At 38.4% G+C, this 20,443-nt stretch overlaps 2 protein-coding genes across 6 annotated transcripts; both read left to right on the top strand.

Moving 5' to 3' along the window:
- Positions 1-6,238: 6,238 nt before the first annotated feature.
- On the top strand, positions 6,239-7,631 carry LOC122004465 (wiskott-Aldrich syndrome protein family member 2-like). The gene is made up of 2 exons (XM_042559350.1): positions 6,239-6,645; positions 7,382-7,631. Exons 1-2 carry the CDS (start codon positions 6,239-6,241, stop codon positions 7,629-7,631), a joined length of 657 nt encoding a protein of 218 aa, XP_042415284.1.
- A 6,313-nt stretch (positions 7,632-13,944) lies between these two features.
- LOC122006096 (ubiquitin-like-conjugating enzyme ATG10) lies at positions 13,945-17,056 on the top strand. Of its 5 annotated transcripts, none has more exons than XM_042561447.1 (7): positions 13,945-14,137; positions 14,900-15,065; positions 15,158-15,208; positions 15,287-15,346; positions 16,436-16,535; positions 16,610-16,707; positions 16,789-17,056. In XM_042561447.1, the coding sequence occupies exons 2-7, from the start codon at positions 14,919-14,921 to the stop codon at positions 16,849-16,851; spliced, it is 519 nt and encodes a 172-aa protein (XP_042417381.1). In that variant the 5' UTR covers positions 13,945-14,137; positions 14,900-14,918; the 3' UTR covers positions 16,852-17,056. The 5 variants fall into 5 exon arrangements, with proteins under 5 accessions (XP_042417381.1, XP_042417377.1, XP_042417378.1 ...); XM_042561443.1 differs by having other exon boundaries at positions 16,796-17,056; XM_042561444.1 differs by having other exon boundaries at positions 13,945-14,104; positions 16,796-17,056.
- The last annotated feature ends 3,387 nt before the right edge of the window (positions 17,057-20,443 follow it).

Here is a 20,443-nt window from a genome sequence, read left to right on the forward strand (position 1 = left end):
TCCTTGGCATGGATTGACTGTCTGCATATAATGCCACAGTTGATTGTCAGGCGAGGGTGGTCACATTTCGATCTCCGAACCAACCCTCATGGGATTTCACTGGCATCAAGGACGATGTCATATCAATTCTTGTGTCTATGATTCATACTGAAGAAGACAGTAGTTCTCAACTCCCCGACATTCCAGTAGTTCGAAAGTATCCGAATGTATTTTCAGAGGAGCTACCAGGTTTGCCTCCCAGAAGGCAAGTGGAGTTTTCTATTGAGTTGATTTCAGGAACCGCGTCGACATCGAAAGCTCCTTATCGTATGACACCAAAAGAGTTGAACGAACTGAAGGTTCAACTCCAGGAGCTTTTAGACAGGGGATTTATACGTCCTAGTGCTTCTCTGTGGGGTTCTCCGGTATTATTTGTCAAGAAAAAAGATGGTACTCTGAGGTTGTGCATCGATTACAAACGGTTGAATGCAGTGACCGTCAGGAATAAGTACCCCTTACCACAGATCGAGGATTTGTTTGATCAGTTTGTTATCGTTTTCATCAATGACATATTGGTCTACTCGTGTTCCGAGGAGGAACATGCGCAGCATTTTTGCACAGTCTTGGAGACTCTTCGATGACATCAGCTATACGTGAAGTTCAGCAAGTGTACTTTCTGGTTATCCTCAGTCGATTTTCTGAGACATGTGGTCTCTAGCAGAGGTATTTCAGTAGACCCTCAGAAGATCAAGGTTGTCACCAGTTGGGAGCAGCCGAAATTAGTTCAGGAGATCTGCAGTTTTCTAGGACTAGCTGGATATTACAGACAGTTCATCGAGGGTTTCTCCCGGATTGCTATGCCGCTGACACGCCTAACCAGGAAAGGCGTGAAGTTCACTTGGACTGAGGACTGCGACACCAGCTTTTAGGAGCTGAAGCGGAGATTAGTGTCGGCTCCAGTTTTAGTTTTGCCCGCTGGAGAGGATGGATTCGTGCTCTACACCGACGCGTCTCTTCAAGGTTTGGGCGTTGTTCTGATGCAGCACGATAGGGTAGTCTCCTATGCTTCTCATCAATTGAAGGAGCATTAGAAGAACTACCCAATTCATGATCTGGAGTTAGCCGCTATTATATTTGCTCTGAAGATTTGGCGACATCATCTGTACGGCATTATATTTGAGATTCTTACGGATCATAAGAGTCTCAAATATATTTTCACCCAGAAGGAACTTAATCTCTGACAGAGGAGATGGATGGAGTTCCTGAAGGATTATAATTGTACCATTAACTATCACCCGGGGAAAGCTAATGTGATTGTCGATGCACTCAGCAGGAAGTCCAGAGGGACTTTAGCTTGCCACCGGGCTTCAGTCACAGACTTGATTCAGGGTTTCTCCGAGTTAGGCCTTGAGGAGCAGGGACAGACAGAGCAGAGTATTCTTGTTACCATGGTTGCTCAGTCATCGATCAGGACGAGGATCCGAGAGGCCCAGGCCGGTGATTAGCATTTTCAGTTCATTGGCAGCCAGATAGCTTTCGGGCAGCAAACCGAGTTCACACGAGATGAGGAGGGTATTATATACTTCCGAGACAGATTATGCGTACCTCAGTCTCACCCGGTCTTACAGGAGCTACTTTAGGAGGCTCATCACTCTCGATTTGCGATCCACCAAGGAGGGACCTGCATGTATCGAGATTTGAGGCATTCCTACTGGTGGAACGGTATGAAGAAAGATATCGCAGAATTTGTAGCTAGATGTCTTGTCTGTCAGCAGGTGAAGGCTGAGCACTAGAGACTTGTCGAATTACTTCAGCGGATTCCTATTGCTGAGTGGAAATGGGAACACATTACCATGGACTTTGTGGTGGGTTTGCCGAGGACACGACGAGGCCATGACGTGATTTGGGTAATCGTTGATCGATTAACCAAATCAGCGCACTTCTTAGCGATCCGGAAGACTGATTCCCTGGATCGATTGGCAGATCTGTATTGCCAAGAGATCATCATATTACATGGTGTCCCTTTGAGTATTATTTCAGATAGAGATCCACAGTTCACGTCCCGGTTCTGGTAGAGTCTGCAGCAGGCCTTAGACACTCAGCTCCGTTTTAATATAGCCTTTCATCTGCAGACTGATGGACAGTCAGAGCAGACCATTCAGACTTTAGAGGACTTGCTGAGGTCTTGTGTATTGGATTTTGGAGGCAGTTGGAAGGACCATTTGCCATTGGTAGAGTTCGCCTACAATAATAACTTTCATTCGGCTATCCAGATGGTACCGTTTGAAGCGTTGTATGGTAGACCTTGTCGGACACCCACCCTCTGGGATGTGGTTGGGGAGGCCCAGCTGTTGGGACCTCATAGAGCTCAGCAGGAGGCAGAGTTGGTCCGTACTATCAGACGAAGAATATCAGAGGCGCAAGACCGCCAGAAGAGTTATGCTGATCGGAGATAGAGACCCCTGGAGTTCTCTACAGGTGATCATGTATTTCTGCGAGTCTCACCCACGAAAGGGGTGAAGAGATTTGACCTCAGAAGTAAGCTAGCTCCGCGCTACATTGGACCTTTCCAGATCCTGGAGAGGATTGGAGCAGTAGCTTATCGTCTGGCACTACCACCAGCCCTGACAGACGTCCACGACGTATTCTATGTATCTATGCTGAGGAGATACATACCCGACCCGACACATGTGCTGACAGATATCTCAGTTCCCGTTCAACCTGATGCTACCTACGAGGAGGTTCTGGTACGGATTTTGGACAACAAGGAGCGTCGCTTGCGGAACAAGACTATCCGGCTGGTTAAAGTCGGATGACGACATCATTCAGACGAGGAGGCTACTTGGGAGCTCGAGGATACGATCCGAGCTCGATACCCTCACCTGTTTACTTGAGATAGTGGATTATTTTCCATTCAGCATTTATTCTTTCTGTCTATTGTTAGTACCTGCTGATGGTAGATAACGAAAATTTGGGGACTAAATTTTTATTAGAGGGGAGAATGTAAAATACCGAAAGGGCGTAAACCATAAGGGAATTTTTCGGAATTTTCAGAAATTTTTCGGGAATTGTTCGGAGACAGTATGACTCAAGTTATAAGAATCAATATTAGACCTCGGGAAAATTTGTTAGACTACCCCATTTAAACGAGGAAAAATTCTATTTTTCTTTTCCTTTTCCCTTTTCCACTTTCTTTTCTTTTTCTTTTTCTATTTCTTTTTTTCTTTTCCTTCCGTTCACGCCGTGCCCGATCCTCTTCTCCTCTTTTCTCTTCTCCTTCTTCCTCCCCGAGCCCGATCCCCTTCCTCTCCACCGCCTGCGCCCCCGCCCGATCGCCGGAAGGAAGGGCCAACGCCAGCCCTCATCTCGTTGATGCCCTAGATTTCGTTGCTGCCACACCGATTTTTCCCTTCCTCTCGGTGCCAGCCACCTATTCCTCTCTCCCAAACCCGATCGACTCCCAACCTCCACCGTTCTCACCGACGCCGATCACCCAAGTCCCGATCCGGTCATCTTCCTCCTCATCCCCTCTGCCCTAGCGCCGCCTTGCGACATCGCTGACCATCGCCTCCTCTTCAGCGGGTTTGTGGAACCTTTTTCCTCTGCGGTGTAGGTCTGCTACCGACCTCGTTCCTTGTCTTCCTGCTATATCATCAAGTTGTGCCCTGGCATCGTCGCCACCCTTCTCTGTCCCGGCTCGACACCACACTGGCATTTGGATTTCACCAGAGAGGAAGCTTCGGACCTGTTTAGGGTACGATGTGTTTGGTATCAGGCTTGTAAGGATCTGATCACACTTTCTGTATGGATATATTATGCTTAATTGGTTGATCGATCTTTGTAGCTTCAACCATTCCTATTGAGGGTGATCCACAGATCAGGTACTGTTTTCCGATCGTGAATCCCTCCGGTCGTGAGCCTTCAGTGAACATTATCGAGTTAGGTGAGTTTTGGATTAGTTCATGTATTAATCTAATCCAATTTGATTGTAGACTATTGGGGATACCTAATCCATTGTAATTGTGAAATGAGTTAAGTTAAACCTAGTTGGATTTGGATTAATGGTTGGTTAGCTAATTAAATGCATAAGGGAATTAGCTAAATCCGTATATGTTTGATATTATAGGACTTTGATTCGGGACGAGCACATCGACATAGAGGTTGATTAACTCGATCTACATTGGAGGCGGGTACCTTGACCTATCTATTTTGATATGTCTTGTTGATATGCTTAGTAGATTTTAGCAAGTAGCAATAATTATGTTTATATCTGCATCGGCATGCCACTATTGCATGATTTGTTTGTTACTTGTTTAGCGTTCATACTCTGTTTATTATTTATGTTATGGAGGTAGTGACATGCCATGCTTTATGATATACTGGACTGGTTAGATACAATACCTGACATGTGTACTTAGATCATATTATTTGATCCACGTATATGGTACATATTTTTATGGAGGTAGATAGGATCAGAATATTTCTATGCTTAGTGTCATGCACCATCTCGCATGATTGCATGTTGTGCGATAGTCGATTCCATTATTGTTGAGCGCATCGCCAGTTACATGGATATGCACACACAACCACTCATGGATTAGTGGTTTTTATTCAGGCAGGGTGTGTGTAGTAGGTTGATCTGTTTGGATCCGTTGGTCTGCTCATGGCAGCGTGGTAGCCGGCAGAGATCCCTCCTCTATATTGTCTCAGGGAGATGAGAGCATTGCGCTCCCCCACTTATGATTTGGCGTAGGAGGATAGGTGTACTCCGACAGCATCCCGTCCACTCGGTCACTCATCAGGAGCAATGACGACAGAGGCACGGTTGTCACAGCCCTACCCACTCGGTCTCACCATTATGTGTGAGATGGCTGACTGGCGTTAGGGGTGACCAGGATATGTCATTGGCATCATTTGCATGATGTATTTATTGCTTGTGGTTGATGCACTTTATATGCTGCATTTTTTGTGGATGCATTGTTTGATATGCATACAGGATATGTATTTATTGCTTGTATTTGCTGCACTTTATATGCTGCATATTGGATGGATGCATATTTTGACATGCATACAGGATTTACAATACTCTGGGTCTGACGTCCTTGATATTCCTATACCCAGGTCCTGGTTAGTACAGATACTCCTTTGTTTTACAGTTTTACAGTTTTGCATTTTCTATATGATATTCAGGATATTGTACGCATGTTTATTACTACTTGTTATTGTTTACTATGCATGTCAACTAGGCATCCGTTGAGTGTTGGACTCACACCTCGTTATTACTATTTTCAGGTTGAGGCTGTTCAGGAGGTTCCAGTCGCTAGTCCCCCACCACTGCGCGTCGCGGCGAGTTCACACATTTTGGTTTATGTTATTGTCTATGTTATTTAGACTATGTTTTCAGACTTGTAGCTTTTAGCATTTCGATCTTATACGTTTTGTTATGTGCCGATGAATTTTTATTTGAATGTATGCTGGAGTTTTGTGTTTTATGGGTGTAGTTGAGTAGGATATCGGATTTGTGTTTTATGGGTGTAGTTGAATAGGAAATTTTGCGATGATTTCCTTATCTTTGCTTTAGTTTAGTTGTTACTATTAAATTGCGTGGATGCTTGCTTATTGTACTTGTATTTTTATTGTTATTGTTCTGGCCATGTTGGCCGATGTATATGTGGCCCTGAGGGCATTGTAGAAAGTTTCAGATTGTCACTCGTACAGGGGAGATGTTGTCGAAATTTATTCTGGCAGGAACTACTTGGGGCGTGACAATTTATTTGGTATCAGAGCCAGGTTTGCCAGTCAAACTGGTATTTTCGGATTTGTACGGATTTTCGTTATGATTATGTTTCGGACTTCCGTTTTGGATTTGTACGAATTTTCGTCGATTTTCTCGTACGGGATTTTGAGGTTATGTATGGGGACTGGACAACGATGGAACATCTCTTGACAGCAATTAGGTAAAAGGTAATTTTATAATTTTTGTTACTTGTAGTAATATTTGGGTTATAATTGAACAGATATGAGGCGAGGTGCACGTGCTCCCTTGCCGAGACGTGGTGCAGGACGACCACGCAAGAGGACGTTGGAGTCCCTGGCAGCAGAGTCGCCCGAGACGTCTGCTGGAGTTAAGCCTGTCGGTCAGGGACAGACTCCGCATGGTACTGCGGGCGCGTCGGGCTCTCAAACTCCGATGGTTTCAGAGGTAACTACCTCGACCGTATCCACCGTACCCACTCCTACCGTATTTACTGTACCACCAATGGTACCACTGGCATACCCGACACCACCACCACCAGTGCCTACGACATACCAGGCACCACTGCCATCGGTGCCCACTGCATTCGCGGCACCCACACCAGTAGCAGCAGTTGCTCCACCTCCGGTACCACCACCCACCGTACCTCCTGTTGCGCCCACCTATGCTGACCCTGCAGTGCCACAAATGACACCTGCCACAGTCTATACAGTAGCACCGGGGATGCCTCCCCCGGTCTATGCAGCGGTACCACTTGTTATACCAACTCCAGTGGTTCCACCAGTTTCTGCAGCCGTCCCTACTCACCTCACTGATATAGTCGCGGCACGAGCTCGGATCCCAGATTTGGTAGAGTCGATGAAAAGTCGATTCACCCTCTTCCGCGGAGAGACGGATTCGAGTGTGGCCCAGTTCTGGATAGAGACCATGGAGTGGACCTTCTTCTACATGACTTGCTCCGAGTGGGAGAAAGCAGAGCTGGCTGCTTTCCATTTACGGGACAAGGCCGATATCTGGTGGGATACGCAGCGCTCCATCCTAGGCGAGCAGAACATCACCTGGGCAAGATTCAGAGAGGCTTTTGAGAGCTGGTACTTGTCACGGGCATATCAGACGACTCGTCGATAGGATTTTTTGAACCTTCGGCAGAACAATCGCACCGTGATAGAGTACAATGCTGAGTTTAATCGGTTGGCTAGACTTTATCCAGAATTAGCTGTTGAGGACAGATCCCGCATGCTATAGTTTGTCCAGGAATTCGATGGACATCTGCAAGTAAAGCTTATCGGTTTTGGGAGTTCATCCTATTTAGAGACGTTGGACAGACCCTCATGATTGAGTCAGCTCAACAGAGAGCGTTTTCGGACAGGAAAAGGAAGCAGATGGGTCAGACATCAGGACAGATCCAGCAGGCACAAGCGACTGACAACAGTAGAGTGGTCGCAATCGTCCAGGTCAGGGTACTTCTCGGGTTTCTGGTCAGCCTCAGAAGTCAGGGCGATCTTCATCAGGACGTTCCCGGTCTTCTCAGCAGAACCGGAAACAGTCCGTCAGTGACACTCACTGCACCAGATGTGGGTCTAGAGGCCACGTCATCACAGTCTACTCCTTGGGATAGTCGGTTTGCTATTATTGCAAATTGCCCAGGCACCTGAGCCGAGATTGTTCGCTGAATGCTCAACATATGGCTTCCGGAGTATCTGGTCATGGGGGACAACCCAGTCAGACAGGAGCTTTTCGAGAAGGGCGAAGAGTCAAATCTTCACATAGGCAGCAGAGGACAGCTCCCTCGGCAGCAGTTGCATATGACATGCATGGACAGGAGCACTCTGGTGCCCTCATTGTACCACAGAGTTTTGTTCCGGTACCACGGTATCTGACTCAGGGGCAGGATTAGCCACAACCACTACCACTGGTCCTGTACCAGTCACAGCCCCAGTCGTTGGTCCAGTATCAGTCGTGGTCTACCTATCCGTCTCTGACTCAGTACCGTCACCGTCATAGTGGTAGGCTCGGACTCAGGCGTCGCAGCCTTTGGCAGCACTACCACCTCCACCACCACCATAGAGTGGACGTATTCATGCGGTTACCAGAGAGGATGCACAGCGGGTCGACGTATTCATGCGTATTCATGCCTCGCTGATATGTTGATAGATCCTGGTAGCTCGCATTCATTTATATCCCGTACTTTTATACGGGAGATTGGTAGACTACCTACTCGTAGACCGCAGCGACTGACCGTCTTTCTATCGTCCGGTGATACATTGAACGTCACTAAGGAGGTCAGAGGTTGCCCGTTAGATTTTGGCAACATGATACTTATGGTTGATTTATTAGTGCTGGAAATGGTCGAGTTCGACATTATCCTTGGCATGGATTGGTTGTCTGCATATAATGCCACAATTGATTGCCAGGCGAGGGTGGTCACATTTCGACCTCCGAACCAACCCTCGTGGGATTTCACTGGCATCAAGGACGATGGCATATCGATTATTTCAGCGATTCAGGCTCAGAAGCTGCTGTCACATGGCTGTTAGGGATTTCTTGTGTCTATGATTCATACTGAAGACGGCAGTAGTTCTCAACTCTCCGACGTTCCAGTAGTTCGAGAGTATCCGGATGTATTTCCAGAGGAGCTCAGAAGGCAAATGGAGTTTGTTAATGAGTTGATTTCGGGAACCGCGCCGACATCGAAAGCTCCTTATCATATGGCTCCAAAAGAGTTGAACGAACTGAAGGTTCAACTCCAAGAGCTTTTAGACAGGGAATTTATACTCCCTAGTGCTTCTTCGTGGGGTTCTCCGGTATTATTTGTCAAGAAAAAGGATGGTACTATGAGGTTGTGCATCGATTACAGATAGCTGAATGCACTGACCGTCAGGAATAAGTACCCCTTACCACGGATCGAGGATTTGTTTAATCAGTTTGTTATTGTTTTCATCGATGACATATTGGTCTACTCGCGTTTCGAGGAGGAACATGCGCAGCATTTTCGCACAGTCTTGGAGACTCTTCGATGACATCAATTGTACGCGAAGTTCAGCAAGTGTGCTTTCTGGTTATTCTCAGTCGGTTTTCTGGGACATGTGGTCTCTAGCAGAGGTATTTCAGTAGACCCTCAGAAGATCGAGGCTGTCACCCGTTAGGAGCAGCCGAAATCAGTTCAGGAGATCCGCAATCTTTACAAATCTTTCTATCATTCTTCCTAACCATAAGAAAGTTAATTTTTGATTTATTATTTCCACTTTTAAATGTGACTAAGTGTTCTTCTCTTTTCTTAAAAAAATGTATTAGCTAATATAAGGTCATATGCTATCGCAAAATCTAATATAGTTTTCCCTTCCTCATTCCTTGTTCCAAACACATAACTCCCATGTACTCTCTCATATTACTCATTTTTCACTCCGACATGCCCATTTAGATTACCTCATATTAAAATCATTTCATTTAGCGGAATATTTTGTAATATTTCATCTAAGTTCTCCCAAAATCTTGATTTGGTAGCTTCATCTAATCCTACTTGTGGTGCATATACGCTAATTATGTTCATAGTTTCTTTCGCCACTATTATCTTAAGGGTTATAATTCTATCCCCTTTTCTAACTACTCCTAAAACTTTATCCTTTAACAAATTATCTACAATAATACCCACTTCATTTCTTGCTTTACTCTTTCCAGTGTACCATAACTTAAAACTTGAGTTCTCTATCATATTTGTCTTCTCGCCTGTCATGTCCGGCTGAAGGCATAGGCCAATAAGGCCTATGCCTATAGCCTGAATATAATTGGGGCCCATTAATATTATATTTTTTAAAAATATATTTAATAATTGAAATTTAATTTTAATTAGAACTGGACGTTTCATTTCAAGAATGCCGCTTCGGTGCTTTGATTTCCGTGCAGGCATGCACAGTAATATATACTTTACCGTCGCCGCTTCGATTTTCTACTGTGCACATTGTACAACCATCAACCATCTTTGAAGATTGCCGCTTCGATTTCCATGCACAGTGATACACTGTATAGCCACCTATTCCAACGAAAAACAAAACTTCAATTAATTATATAAAATAATTCTCCTAGAATTCTATATAAACCACTACAGAATTTGATTTACTCATGTTTTCGTTCTCTAAGTCTCATACTCTCATCCTGCTCATATTTTCATCCTCTATAATCTGTATTTTTTGTCCCTCATCATCTTGACGGTGATTCTTTCATTCTCAGAATACTGAATACGACAAAACGCCCTCGGCCCTTCGTATTCCTTAATCGCCAAGTAATATTTTTTTAATTTTTTCTTCATTCTTGAAATGTTCTTTATTGTTCTGTATAAATAATAAATTATTGATGAAATGTACCCAAATATGAAATATGGTCGGAAAAATAGATTATTAGCAGTTGTATGAAATTTTTTTTTCGCATTTTTCCTCTCTCGCAAACAAATTACTACCATCGCTAACTTGATTTATGCACTTATCTCATTTATTATATATTTGTTAAGTATAGTTTATTATAAAATATAAACGGCTTAAATTAATCGATTCAAATCAAATTTAATATTTTATATTTTTTATTATATTTGTGCAGATAATACTCAATAATTAGTTTGAAATATCATCAAATTAAAACTACACGGCATAAATTAAGTTTTATTATTCATTTAATTCTAAGTAATTTTATTTTGATAAAATAATAGAGACTTATATTTTCTTTTCTAATATTATTTTAATATAAATATGTCTATGAAAAAATATGATTCTGGATATATGAAACGTATGAAAAAAAAGAAAAATAGAAGAATTTATTCAATCTCAAAAAGGCGCACTCGATAGATTTATTATTAATAATCAAAATTAAAACTCAGAAAATAATATAATTGAAAATTTAAATGAAAAACTAATTGAATTTTCACTGGAAGATAATACTTTAGGACAAAAAGAAATCTATCAAGAACTTTCTAATGATCACAAAACAAATTCATCAAATATTAATATTAATGAAGAAAATAATTATAATTTAGAAGAAGAAAAAGACGACTTAATAAATCATGAAAATAATTTTTTTAATAATATTGATGAAACCATTATTCAAAATATATATGATCCAGCACAATGGAAAAATATAAATACAAATTTAATAAGATTTATTAGTTGAAAAGGGTCCAATTAGAGAAATTAATATTTCTTTTCCAAATGATGAAAATTCTAGACATTTTTCTATGATTCATTACATTCGAAAATTATCAAATGGAGAAAAACATGATAGAAAATGGTTAATATATTCAAAAGAATTAGATAAAGTATTTTGTTTTTGTTGTAAATTATTTAGTCAAAAATCAATTACAATTCAATTAGCAAATGAAGGGTGTCGTGATTTGAAAAATCTTAGTGCCAAGCTTAAAAGTCATGAAACAAGCAGTGAACATATTATAAATATGAATATTTGGTTTGATATTGAAATGAGATTGCTTAAAAATAAAACCATTGATCAAAATTTACAAGAAAAAATAAATAAGGAAAAAGAACATCGGAAGAATGTATTAATAAGAATTATTGTTATAGTTAAAAATCTTGCAAAAAATAATTTGGCATTCCGTGGCACAAATGAGAAAATTTATCAAGATAACAATGGAAATTTTTTAGGTTTAATTGAAATGATAGCAGAATTTGATCCTATAATACAAGAACACATTAAACGTATTCAAAATGATAAAATTCATAATCATTATCTTGGTCATAATATACAAAATGAGTTAATAAATATATTAGGAAAAGAAGTAAATAATATTATAATTAAAAAAATAAAAGAAGCAAAATACTTTTCAGTTATATTTGATTGTACTCCTGATGTAAGTCATCAAGAACAAATGTCTCTTATATTAAGATGTGTAGATATTTCAACAAGTCGAATCAAAATAGAAGAATATTTTATAGAATTTTTAAAAGTAGATAATACATCAGGAAAAGATTTTTTTGATATGCTTATTAATATAATAAAGAAAATTGAACTGGATGTGAATGACATAAGAGGACAAAGATATGATAATGGAGCTAATATGAAAGGTAAACAACAAGGTGTACAAAAGAGATTGTTAGATATAAATTCTAGGGTTTTTTATACACCATGTGGTTGTCATAGTCTTAATTTAGTACTATGTGATATGGTTAATTCTTGCCCTAGTGCTATAACATTTTTTGGTGTGATACAACGTATTTACTCATTATTTTCTTCTTCTACAAAAAGATGGAAAATTTTACAAGACCATGTTTCTAATTTCTTAAACCATTATCACAAACACGTTGGAAAAGTCATCTTGAAAGTGTTAAAGCAATAAAATATCAAGCTCCACAGATAAAAGAAGCTTTATATAAACTTGCAGAAACTAGTGATGATTCTAAAACAAAAAGTGAAGCAAATTCTTTAGCAACATATGAGTTTGAAAATTTTGAATTTTTATTAGGTATGGTTATTTGGTATGATATATTATTTGCAGTTAACACTGTTAGTAAATTTTTACAATATAAAGATATGAACATTGCTATTGCATTAGATCAGTTAAAAGGTCTTGTTTCTTTTTTTAATGATTATAGAGAAAATGAATTTATATCTGTTGTGATTTCAGCTAAAGAGATTGCAAATGAAATGAATATAGAACCAAAATTTCGTGAAAAGTGTGTAATTAGAAGAAATAAACGATTTGATGAGAATAAAATTAATGAAGTGAAGCTTTTATCTAAAGAATCTTTTTAAATTAATTACTTTAATTATATTATTGACCATGTCATTTCTTCACTTCAAAGTAGATTTGAACAATTTAAAATATATGAAGATAATTTTAATTTTTTATATGATGTAGAAAAGTTAAAATTGCTTGATGATGAGTTTTTAAAAATAAAATGTTTAAATCTTGAAAACTTAACACATGACATGTTATCTGATATTGATGGTTTAGATTTATTTTTAGAATTAAAAGTTTTAAGAGAAATAATAAATCCAGAATTAAAAACCGCACTTGAGGTATTGAACCTTATAAAAAAATTAAATTCTTTTCCTAATGCATGGATAGCTTATAGAATATTATTAACTATACCTGTTAGTGTAACTTCAGCAGAAAGAAGTTTTTCAAAATTAAAATTAATAAAGTCTTATTTACGTTCAACAATGTTCAAGAAAGATTAAATAATCTAGTAATTTTATTAATTGAAAAAAAAATATTATCAAAACTTGAATATAAAAATTTAATTAATAATTTTGCATCTCAAAAAGTTAGAAAACTAAATTTTACATAAAAAATTATTTTAAATTAATATTTTATTTTTTAAAAAAAAAATTAAACCCACCATTGTCGGTCCCAAGTCCGAATGAAAAAGGGTGAGAGAAATTTTTTTGTAAAAAAATATTAAAGGCCTAAATGTTTTTTTTTTGCCTAGGGCCTCGTAGAATCTTGAGACGGCCCTATCGCCTGTCCATTTTGTCTCTTGTACACACAAAATATTAATTTTTCTCCTAATTATCATATCTACTACCTCCATTGATTTACCAGTGAGAGTTCGTATGTTTTATGTTCTAAATCTTAGATTATTAGTTTTCCTATCATATTTGTTCTTATCTAACCTATGGTGAGAGAACTCTTGCCTATTTAACACTATACCCAAGTTCTCATGGAGATGTAGCGATCTTTGCTGAGATGTTACAATCGGACCTGTAACGCGAACTCTTGCATATTTTCACTACACCCGAGTTCTGGAGATGTAACGGTCCTTGCCGAAACGTTATAGTCGGACCCTGCAACGCGTTCCTTCCGGGGAACAACCTAGCATTAGCACAATAGTTTAATGGATTCATTCATTGAATATTTGTCATAGTTTGACGCTGGCTGACAATCTAACGTAACCCTCCTCCTTTATTCGGGTTTGAGACCGGCCATGACCAATCGTCATGGGCGGAGTTAACCGATCTCCACGAAAATTTAAAATTTGTCATGCTCCAAGTTTGAATCGTGATACTCTAAATCCATCCAACGTTGCCACTGTATTGTACCGGGCGTCAAGTAGCTATCCTTGATAGTGCAACGGTCTCGATTGATTTAACACTCAGATGGCCTATTTGTTCTTTTCCACGTCTTCCAAGAGATTACACTGAACCGTGAGATGAACCGGGTTTATATATATATTGTTCCTTGGTTTATCCCGCAACCCTTCCTCGATCCCTGTCCCGATCGCCTCCTCCACGTTCTCTCTGCGAGCTCCGACGAGAATCTTTTCTTCCCGATCGTCGTCATCGACTGGAGGCATAGATTTGTGGACGGTGGTGGATTTTCTTCGAGGCGGATCTCCTTCCTCCTCCCTCGAAATCTTCTGCCACAAGGTCCATTGCGGCTTCTTCCTTTTGTTCGATTAGGTAAATCCTTCTTTGTCTGTGCCCTACTTGAGTAAAGGTCCTGGTTACAGTTCTACGTGCGTGTTACATCATGTGAAATCTTCTGAATTTAAATTATTGAATTTTATTTTGTGCTTTTGTGATTCAAGGAAGTAATATTTTCTTATGCTGTCAGATTTTGATATTATCACTTAAGCATTGTTGGTTGATGAGTGTTAGCAATTAACCCTGGTTGTTTGGAGGAACTAATGCTTAGCAATCAACCCTGGTTGTTTGAAGGGTATTAGCCCAAAACAAGCATTGAGAGTGAATGCTTCATTGGAAGATTATAAAGGGAAAGAAAACATTTAGGATTATATGTGCTTGATATTATTGCTTAAAAAACATTAACCAAATCTGTAGCTATGACATGATGAATTCTATAAATAAAAAGATTAAAATATAATAAGATTTAATAGTATAAATGCAATGCAATTATTAAGGATGCACTTCTTCTTTACTATTGACTTTGAGCCTAAGTTACCTGTTGACAGGGTAGAAACGCAGATAATAGTTGATAATTTTACACTTAGATAGGACACGCAAGGACTTTACTTACTACTGGGATTGTTTTTGGCAACACTTGTAAGCATTGACTTTTGGTATTATGACGTTGTGTTAGTTTTTCTTCCTTCTTTCTTTTCAATTGAACTATTGTATTTTTTTTACCACTTAACGTTCGTGAATTAGCTTACAATAGATTGTCTTGTCTTGTTTCGTTGAATCATCTTAATTGAATTACAGGCTATTGGGATTTAGGAGCATGTACCAATGGGATGGAACATTGTCTCCAAGTGAGTTTGATATTTCTGTTGCTGATCTTTGTGAGAGATGGAGAGAAGTTGGCACTTCTCTTCCTCAATGGGTTTGGCTACCTGATCGTGCACTAGGTGCTTTGTCATGCAATGTGGTAATACAGCATGCTATTTGTTTTCCTCTTTTTGTTGTCCCATTAATTGATCTATTTCATGAAGGTGGCTTTATCTTAGCTATCCATTACAGGCAGCAGGATACCTAGCAATCGAAAATATTTATCATCAAAATGCAAGTGAGGTTAGTGTGACTGCTAACTACTCTTGCATTAGTAGAAACTTCTAGCATCTAATTTCTTCCGTCTCTTTTCTTCTTCAGGAAGGAAGTTTCGAGGAAAGCATATCCAGGGACGAAGAGCCTTTTGATGAGGCTACCTTGGTAAACTTTACCTAATAAACCTCTTTTTTAATGCATTGGCCATTAGGAAAATTAGGTATTAAAATATTCTAAGCTTTAAATTAAAAGCACATTATACCCATAGCAGTGGCATGTGGCTTACTGATCTATTTGAAAAGTTGTCTAGCTGAACAAATATTGATTTACATATACCCAATCTGATTCCACTCAATATTGGTGGAAAAAACATCATTTGTATGCAATAAAGCTCAAATCTTATATATATATATATCTATATATATATAATCAGTTTTTTATTTATGCTTTATAAATGTGTGTGTAAAGGGCAGTTCGGTGCACGAAGTTTCCGCTAATGTGGAGTAACGGGGAAAAATTTATTGTACGCAATTTTATCCTGTTTTGTAAGAGACTGCTTCTAAGACTCAAACTCATGACCTCTAGGTCACGCGGGAGTAACTTTACTGTTACACCAAGGCTCCTCTTCAAGAGGATTTATAAATGTGTGTGTGTATATATATAACATTACTTATAACATTTTTTTTTTAAAATCCCTCTTCTTATAACATTTTTTTTTTAAAATCCCTCTTTCCTTTCCACCAAAGAAATTGTCACTCTTTCCATCCTTGGTTAGGAGGGAGATTATAATTTCCTTCCCTCCAAGGGTATACGAACTGCGTAATATTTCTTTTCTTTTAGTAAGACTTTTTCTTATTCTCTCTTTCCTTCCCACTTATCTATTTGGGTCTTATGCTTGGTTTACTTGGGTGAAAGATAGGAGATACTAAAAGACTAACAAGATTACATATGGAACTCCATACATACACTTTTTTACAACTTTCCCTCCCCTTCCCCTCTTCGCTTGTATCTTTCCATCCAAGTAAATCCACCCTTCATATTACTACTATGCTTATTCACTACAGGTAATATATATATATATATATGCCTTAACTGATTATTATATCCAACTCTTTTATTTTAGGTTTCAAGTAACAAAAATGACATGCATATCTATGATTACCACATACTCTACAGCTTCACTTAATATATATATATATATATATATATATATATATATGCTTTAACTGATTATATCCAACTCTTTTATTTTAGGTTCCAAGTAACAAAAATGACATGCATATCTATGATTACCACATACTCTACAGCTTCACTTTCAGGGTTCCTGTTCTTTATTTCCGTGGATATCAATCTGGTATGCCAATTACAGGAGATTTGTCCATGAAGTTGCATTTGCCTTCCACTAAGCCAAGAATGATCTTTATGCAGATGGTTGTCCTTTGAAGTTAGTTGACATCGAGAAAGACCTGCCTGCTTACTCTCTCAAACTACTTAGGGAATCAAAATGGGCATTCATCACCCAGGAGGTAATTCATACATCCTTTTCCCCCTTCGTTTTCATTATATTACATATCGCCAATATGCCTAAACCAAGTTCAACTCTGGAGACATCAGGATCATCCTTACCTCCATCGACCATGGTATACTTTACATCCCTGTGGTACAGGTGATTGGATGAAGTTTTTGCTTTGCAGTGATGCTCCAAATAAGATCCCTCCTCTTCATGGCTATTTATCTGCGTGGCTATCAGTCATAGGTCAGGTTGTTGGGTTGAGAATTCCTATTGGGTTATTTAAATCAGTGTAGATGGTCTATGGCTATGACTGACAAAAACTTTGTAATTTCACAAAAGCTTATTAATGCTAAATTTTCACATCTCCCTCGTAATGGATTTGTACTTTTTCATGATATTATGGTATTGCATGTGTAAGTTGTCAATTGGGTTTGGCTGTTGGAGCTGTTAATTGGGTTAGGTTGCACCTGTGGCCTGGCTCATCCCAATTGAAGGAAGCTGATAGGAGGTGGAGCCTAGCTCTTCTCAATTGAAGGAAGCTGATAGGAGTTAATGACTGCTCTACAGTAAGACCTAAACACTTATTTAACTGAAAAGCATCTATTTGAAGTACAAAGAATTAGTCTTAGACTGAAGTTGTCAAAATTGAGATTCTATCTAAGATGTGAAAAGGTTATTGTAGTGTAGATAAATAAAATTATTTATTTTGTACTTGTGTGTTTCTAAACCATGTTATGCAGATGCTTATAGATGTCAAACTCTATTCCCAATGATTTTTGCCCCCAGGGTGTACACAGCTGGGGGCGCATAGTTTCGTGGCCGAAAGGTCCAGGGTTCGATCCTCGGGGTGTCATTGTCTGGGGTTAGCGTCCCGGCTATGCGCTTTCAGCTGTGTACCTGCATTTACCTCCCTCCATATCCGTGGGACTGGCTCTAGGGGGGCCGTTGATGTGGCGGTTCCACAAATTTTTTATAGATGTCAAACTCTGGGCTTTTGTTTTTCACGAGATACACCCAAGCCTTTCTATAAGCATCATCTATGAATGTAATAAAAAATTGATTTCTAATCAATGACTTCACCTCAAATAGACCACAAACATTTGAATGTATTAATAGTCTATCTTCTGCTCCTTTCTTTCCGTATCAATTCCAAAGGATATTCTATATTCACTTCTTTTTGAGCAAACAATAATCATAGTATTCGACTTTTTTTTTATCATTGGTGAGTTTACTTCAGGACTGACTAAACCATGCATTCTAAATCTGTCTCTTTTCTAGGACTGGATCTACCATTCCACAAGTCAGATGATTCATCCTTCACTACAGTAAGCTATGCAGAACTAACTTTTGTATGTGTTTTATAGTGTGTAATAGCTTTCTGATTGCTACTATTAGTTGAGTTATTCAGTTTACCATTAAAGTATTCTGAAAGTTTTCTTTGTTGAAAGTCCCCTGTACTACTTCTAGATATGTATCTTAGGGACACTTCTGTTGACTGACTTCATTTATCTAGACTTTAAGTGTTCGTAGGTAGTGAAATACTTTTTCCTTGGAACCTAAACGATATCAATTGAACCAATAATCCACTCATTTACAATGTGATAGCACTTGGCTAATTGTATCATTTGTTGGTGATGTGGCGACAACAATACTTTTTATCTTTATGGAGCAACCTAGAGTTCAACATCATGTCACTGAGCTTACAGCAATAGTGCTTTAGAAGTCTGGTTTCTTTCTTGTTTCAAACGCAATCATAGGTGAAATAGAAACTCTTGTGTTGCATAAAGGCTTTTCTAGGATCCAAAATTCCTACTCGGATATCTTTTTCTTCTCATTTTTTGAGGTTTGTATTTCTGAAGACATCCATTGGTGAACTTAATGGATATGCACCACTGTACAACAAACACTTTCATCTTACCTGTCTGTGTATGAGCTTGCTTTAGATTTCTAAGTCCTTTTCTTGTTATGCATTCTATCGAGAGTATTTGTGGCATTACATACCTGCTCATACAAATTCTTTTTCCTATTGATCTGAGTGTGCAATTGCCTTCATCAGAAAATGGAACCACATGATAAGTCTCTGAATTGCATCGAAAGTCAGGTTGCTGGTTGATTGCTCTCTATGTAAAGCAGTGTTTAACCGCCCTCCGACGGACTTATACACAGTGTTATTCCTACCTTTCTCAAGTCCTTTTTCTTTGTGTTGTGCCCGCTAACATGGAAAGAGTAGTATTGCCCCTTGTTTATTTGAAGAGGAGATGATAGATCATACCAGTTAGCGAAACTTTACCACTCTTTCTTTTTCGCGAGCTTATAGGGTGATAGGCGCCTCTCCATCCCAAGACTTGTGGAAGGGTGGGTAAATCACGGTAACGAGCTGTTTTCTAGGTGAGAGGAACTTATTCCCTAAGGGAATGAATCCCAGAGGATTCAAACCTTTTTCCTGTGTGACATTTCTATCACCCGAGTACTAACTAGGCTATGCTCGTGGAGGCTTTTTTTTCTTCACAAGCTTATAGATGCACATGTTGTGATTTTTGTTCCTGTTAGCATTAGTGGTGTTTCATCAACGTTAGTAGTGATGTTTAATCAAAATATGGATAGAAAGATAAGAATGAAGCTAAAGAACATGTAAAATGGAGGAGGGAATAATTAACCATACCTATTGCAAGGGGAAGAAAAGAAATTAAAAGAACATATTCTCTATGCATATGGCCATTTTCTTTTTTTATCATAATATTTGATTTAGCTGATATTATTTCAGAAATTCAAGTTAGGAGAGATTTTAATCTCTACACTTATGATTCTGCAAATAAGATCTACTTTCAAGGTGAAGCATAGGATTCTAACTTAATACTAATTCATTTTTTTAGAGTAAAATTTTTTGAATTATATAACCAAAGATAATAAATGCTTGATTTACTAAGTTTTGTGAACAAAAGTAGCACTATTTGTGAAAAATAAAATATTCGTTATAATTACACTGATCATGGCTGTTTACACGAATGCTTGTGAGAATTGATATCAATATTATTAGTTTAATTAACTTAGTTTATTGAATTAAATTGTTGTGGAACTGAGAATATGAAAGTGGATAAGTGCATTCTGAAATCTGAGTGACACAAAGTATATCTGTTATAATGACATTGATCATGGCTCTTTTACACAAATGTTTATGATAATTATTATCAATATTATTAGTTTAATTAACTTAGTTTATTGAATTAAATTGTTGTGGAACTGAGAATATGAAAGTGGATAAGTTCATTCCGAAATCTAAGTGACATAAAGTATATTTGTTATAATTACATTGATCATGGCTCTTTTACACGAATGTTTTTGAGAATTAATATCAATATTATTAGGTTAATTAACTTAGTTTATTGAATTAAATTGTTGTGGAACTGAGAATATGAAAGCGGATAAGTGCATTCTGAAATCTGAGTGACATAAAGTTTGCAAGTCATTTGAAATTGATGGCAACAGAGGAGAAGATGCCAAGAACTTTTATTCATTAAAGCATTATAGCTAACTTGTCTTCTTTAGTTCCTCTGGTAAATGATGAACAACTACTGCAATTAAATCTTTAAAATTTTTGTTTTTTCGTCTCTTTCCAACTTTACTTTCTGTAAAGTGCTGATCCAGATGCCAAAATCTTATCATATCCACTGTCAGTCCCAGTTAAAGTTAAAAACTGCATGCCACATGCAATTTCTTTACACATTTTATTTCATATACAAAATCAATGA

The sequence above is a fragment of the Zingiber officinale genome, chromosome 7B (genome assembly GCF_018446385.1).
Source record: "Zingiber officinale cultivar Zhangliang chromosome 7B, Zo_v1.1, whole genome shotgun sequence".
In the NCBI taxonomy this organism is placed as follows: Eukaryota; Viridiplantae; Streptophyta; class Magnoliopsida; order Zingiberales; family Zingiberaceae; genus Zingiber; species Zingiber officinale.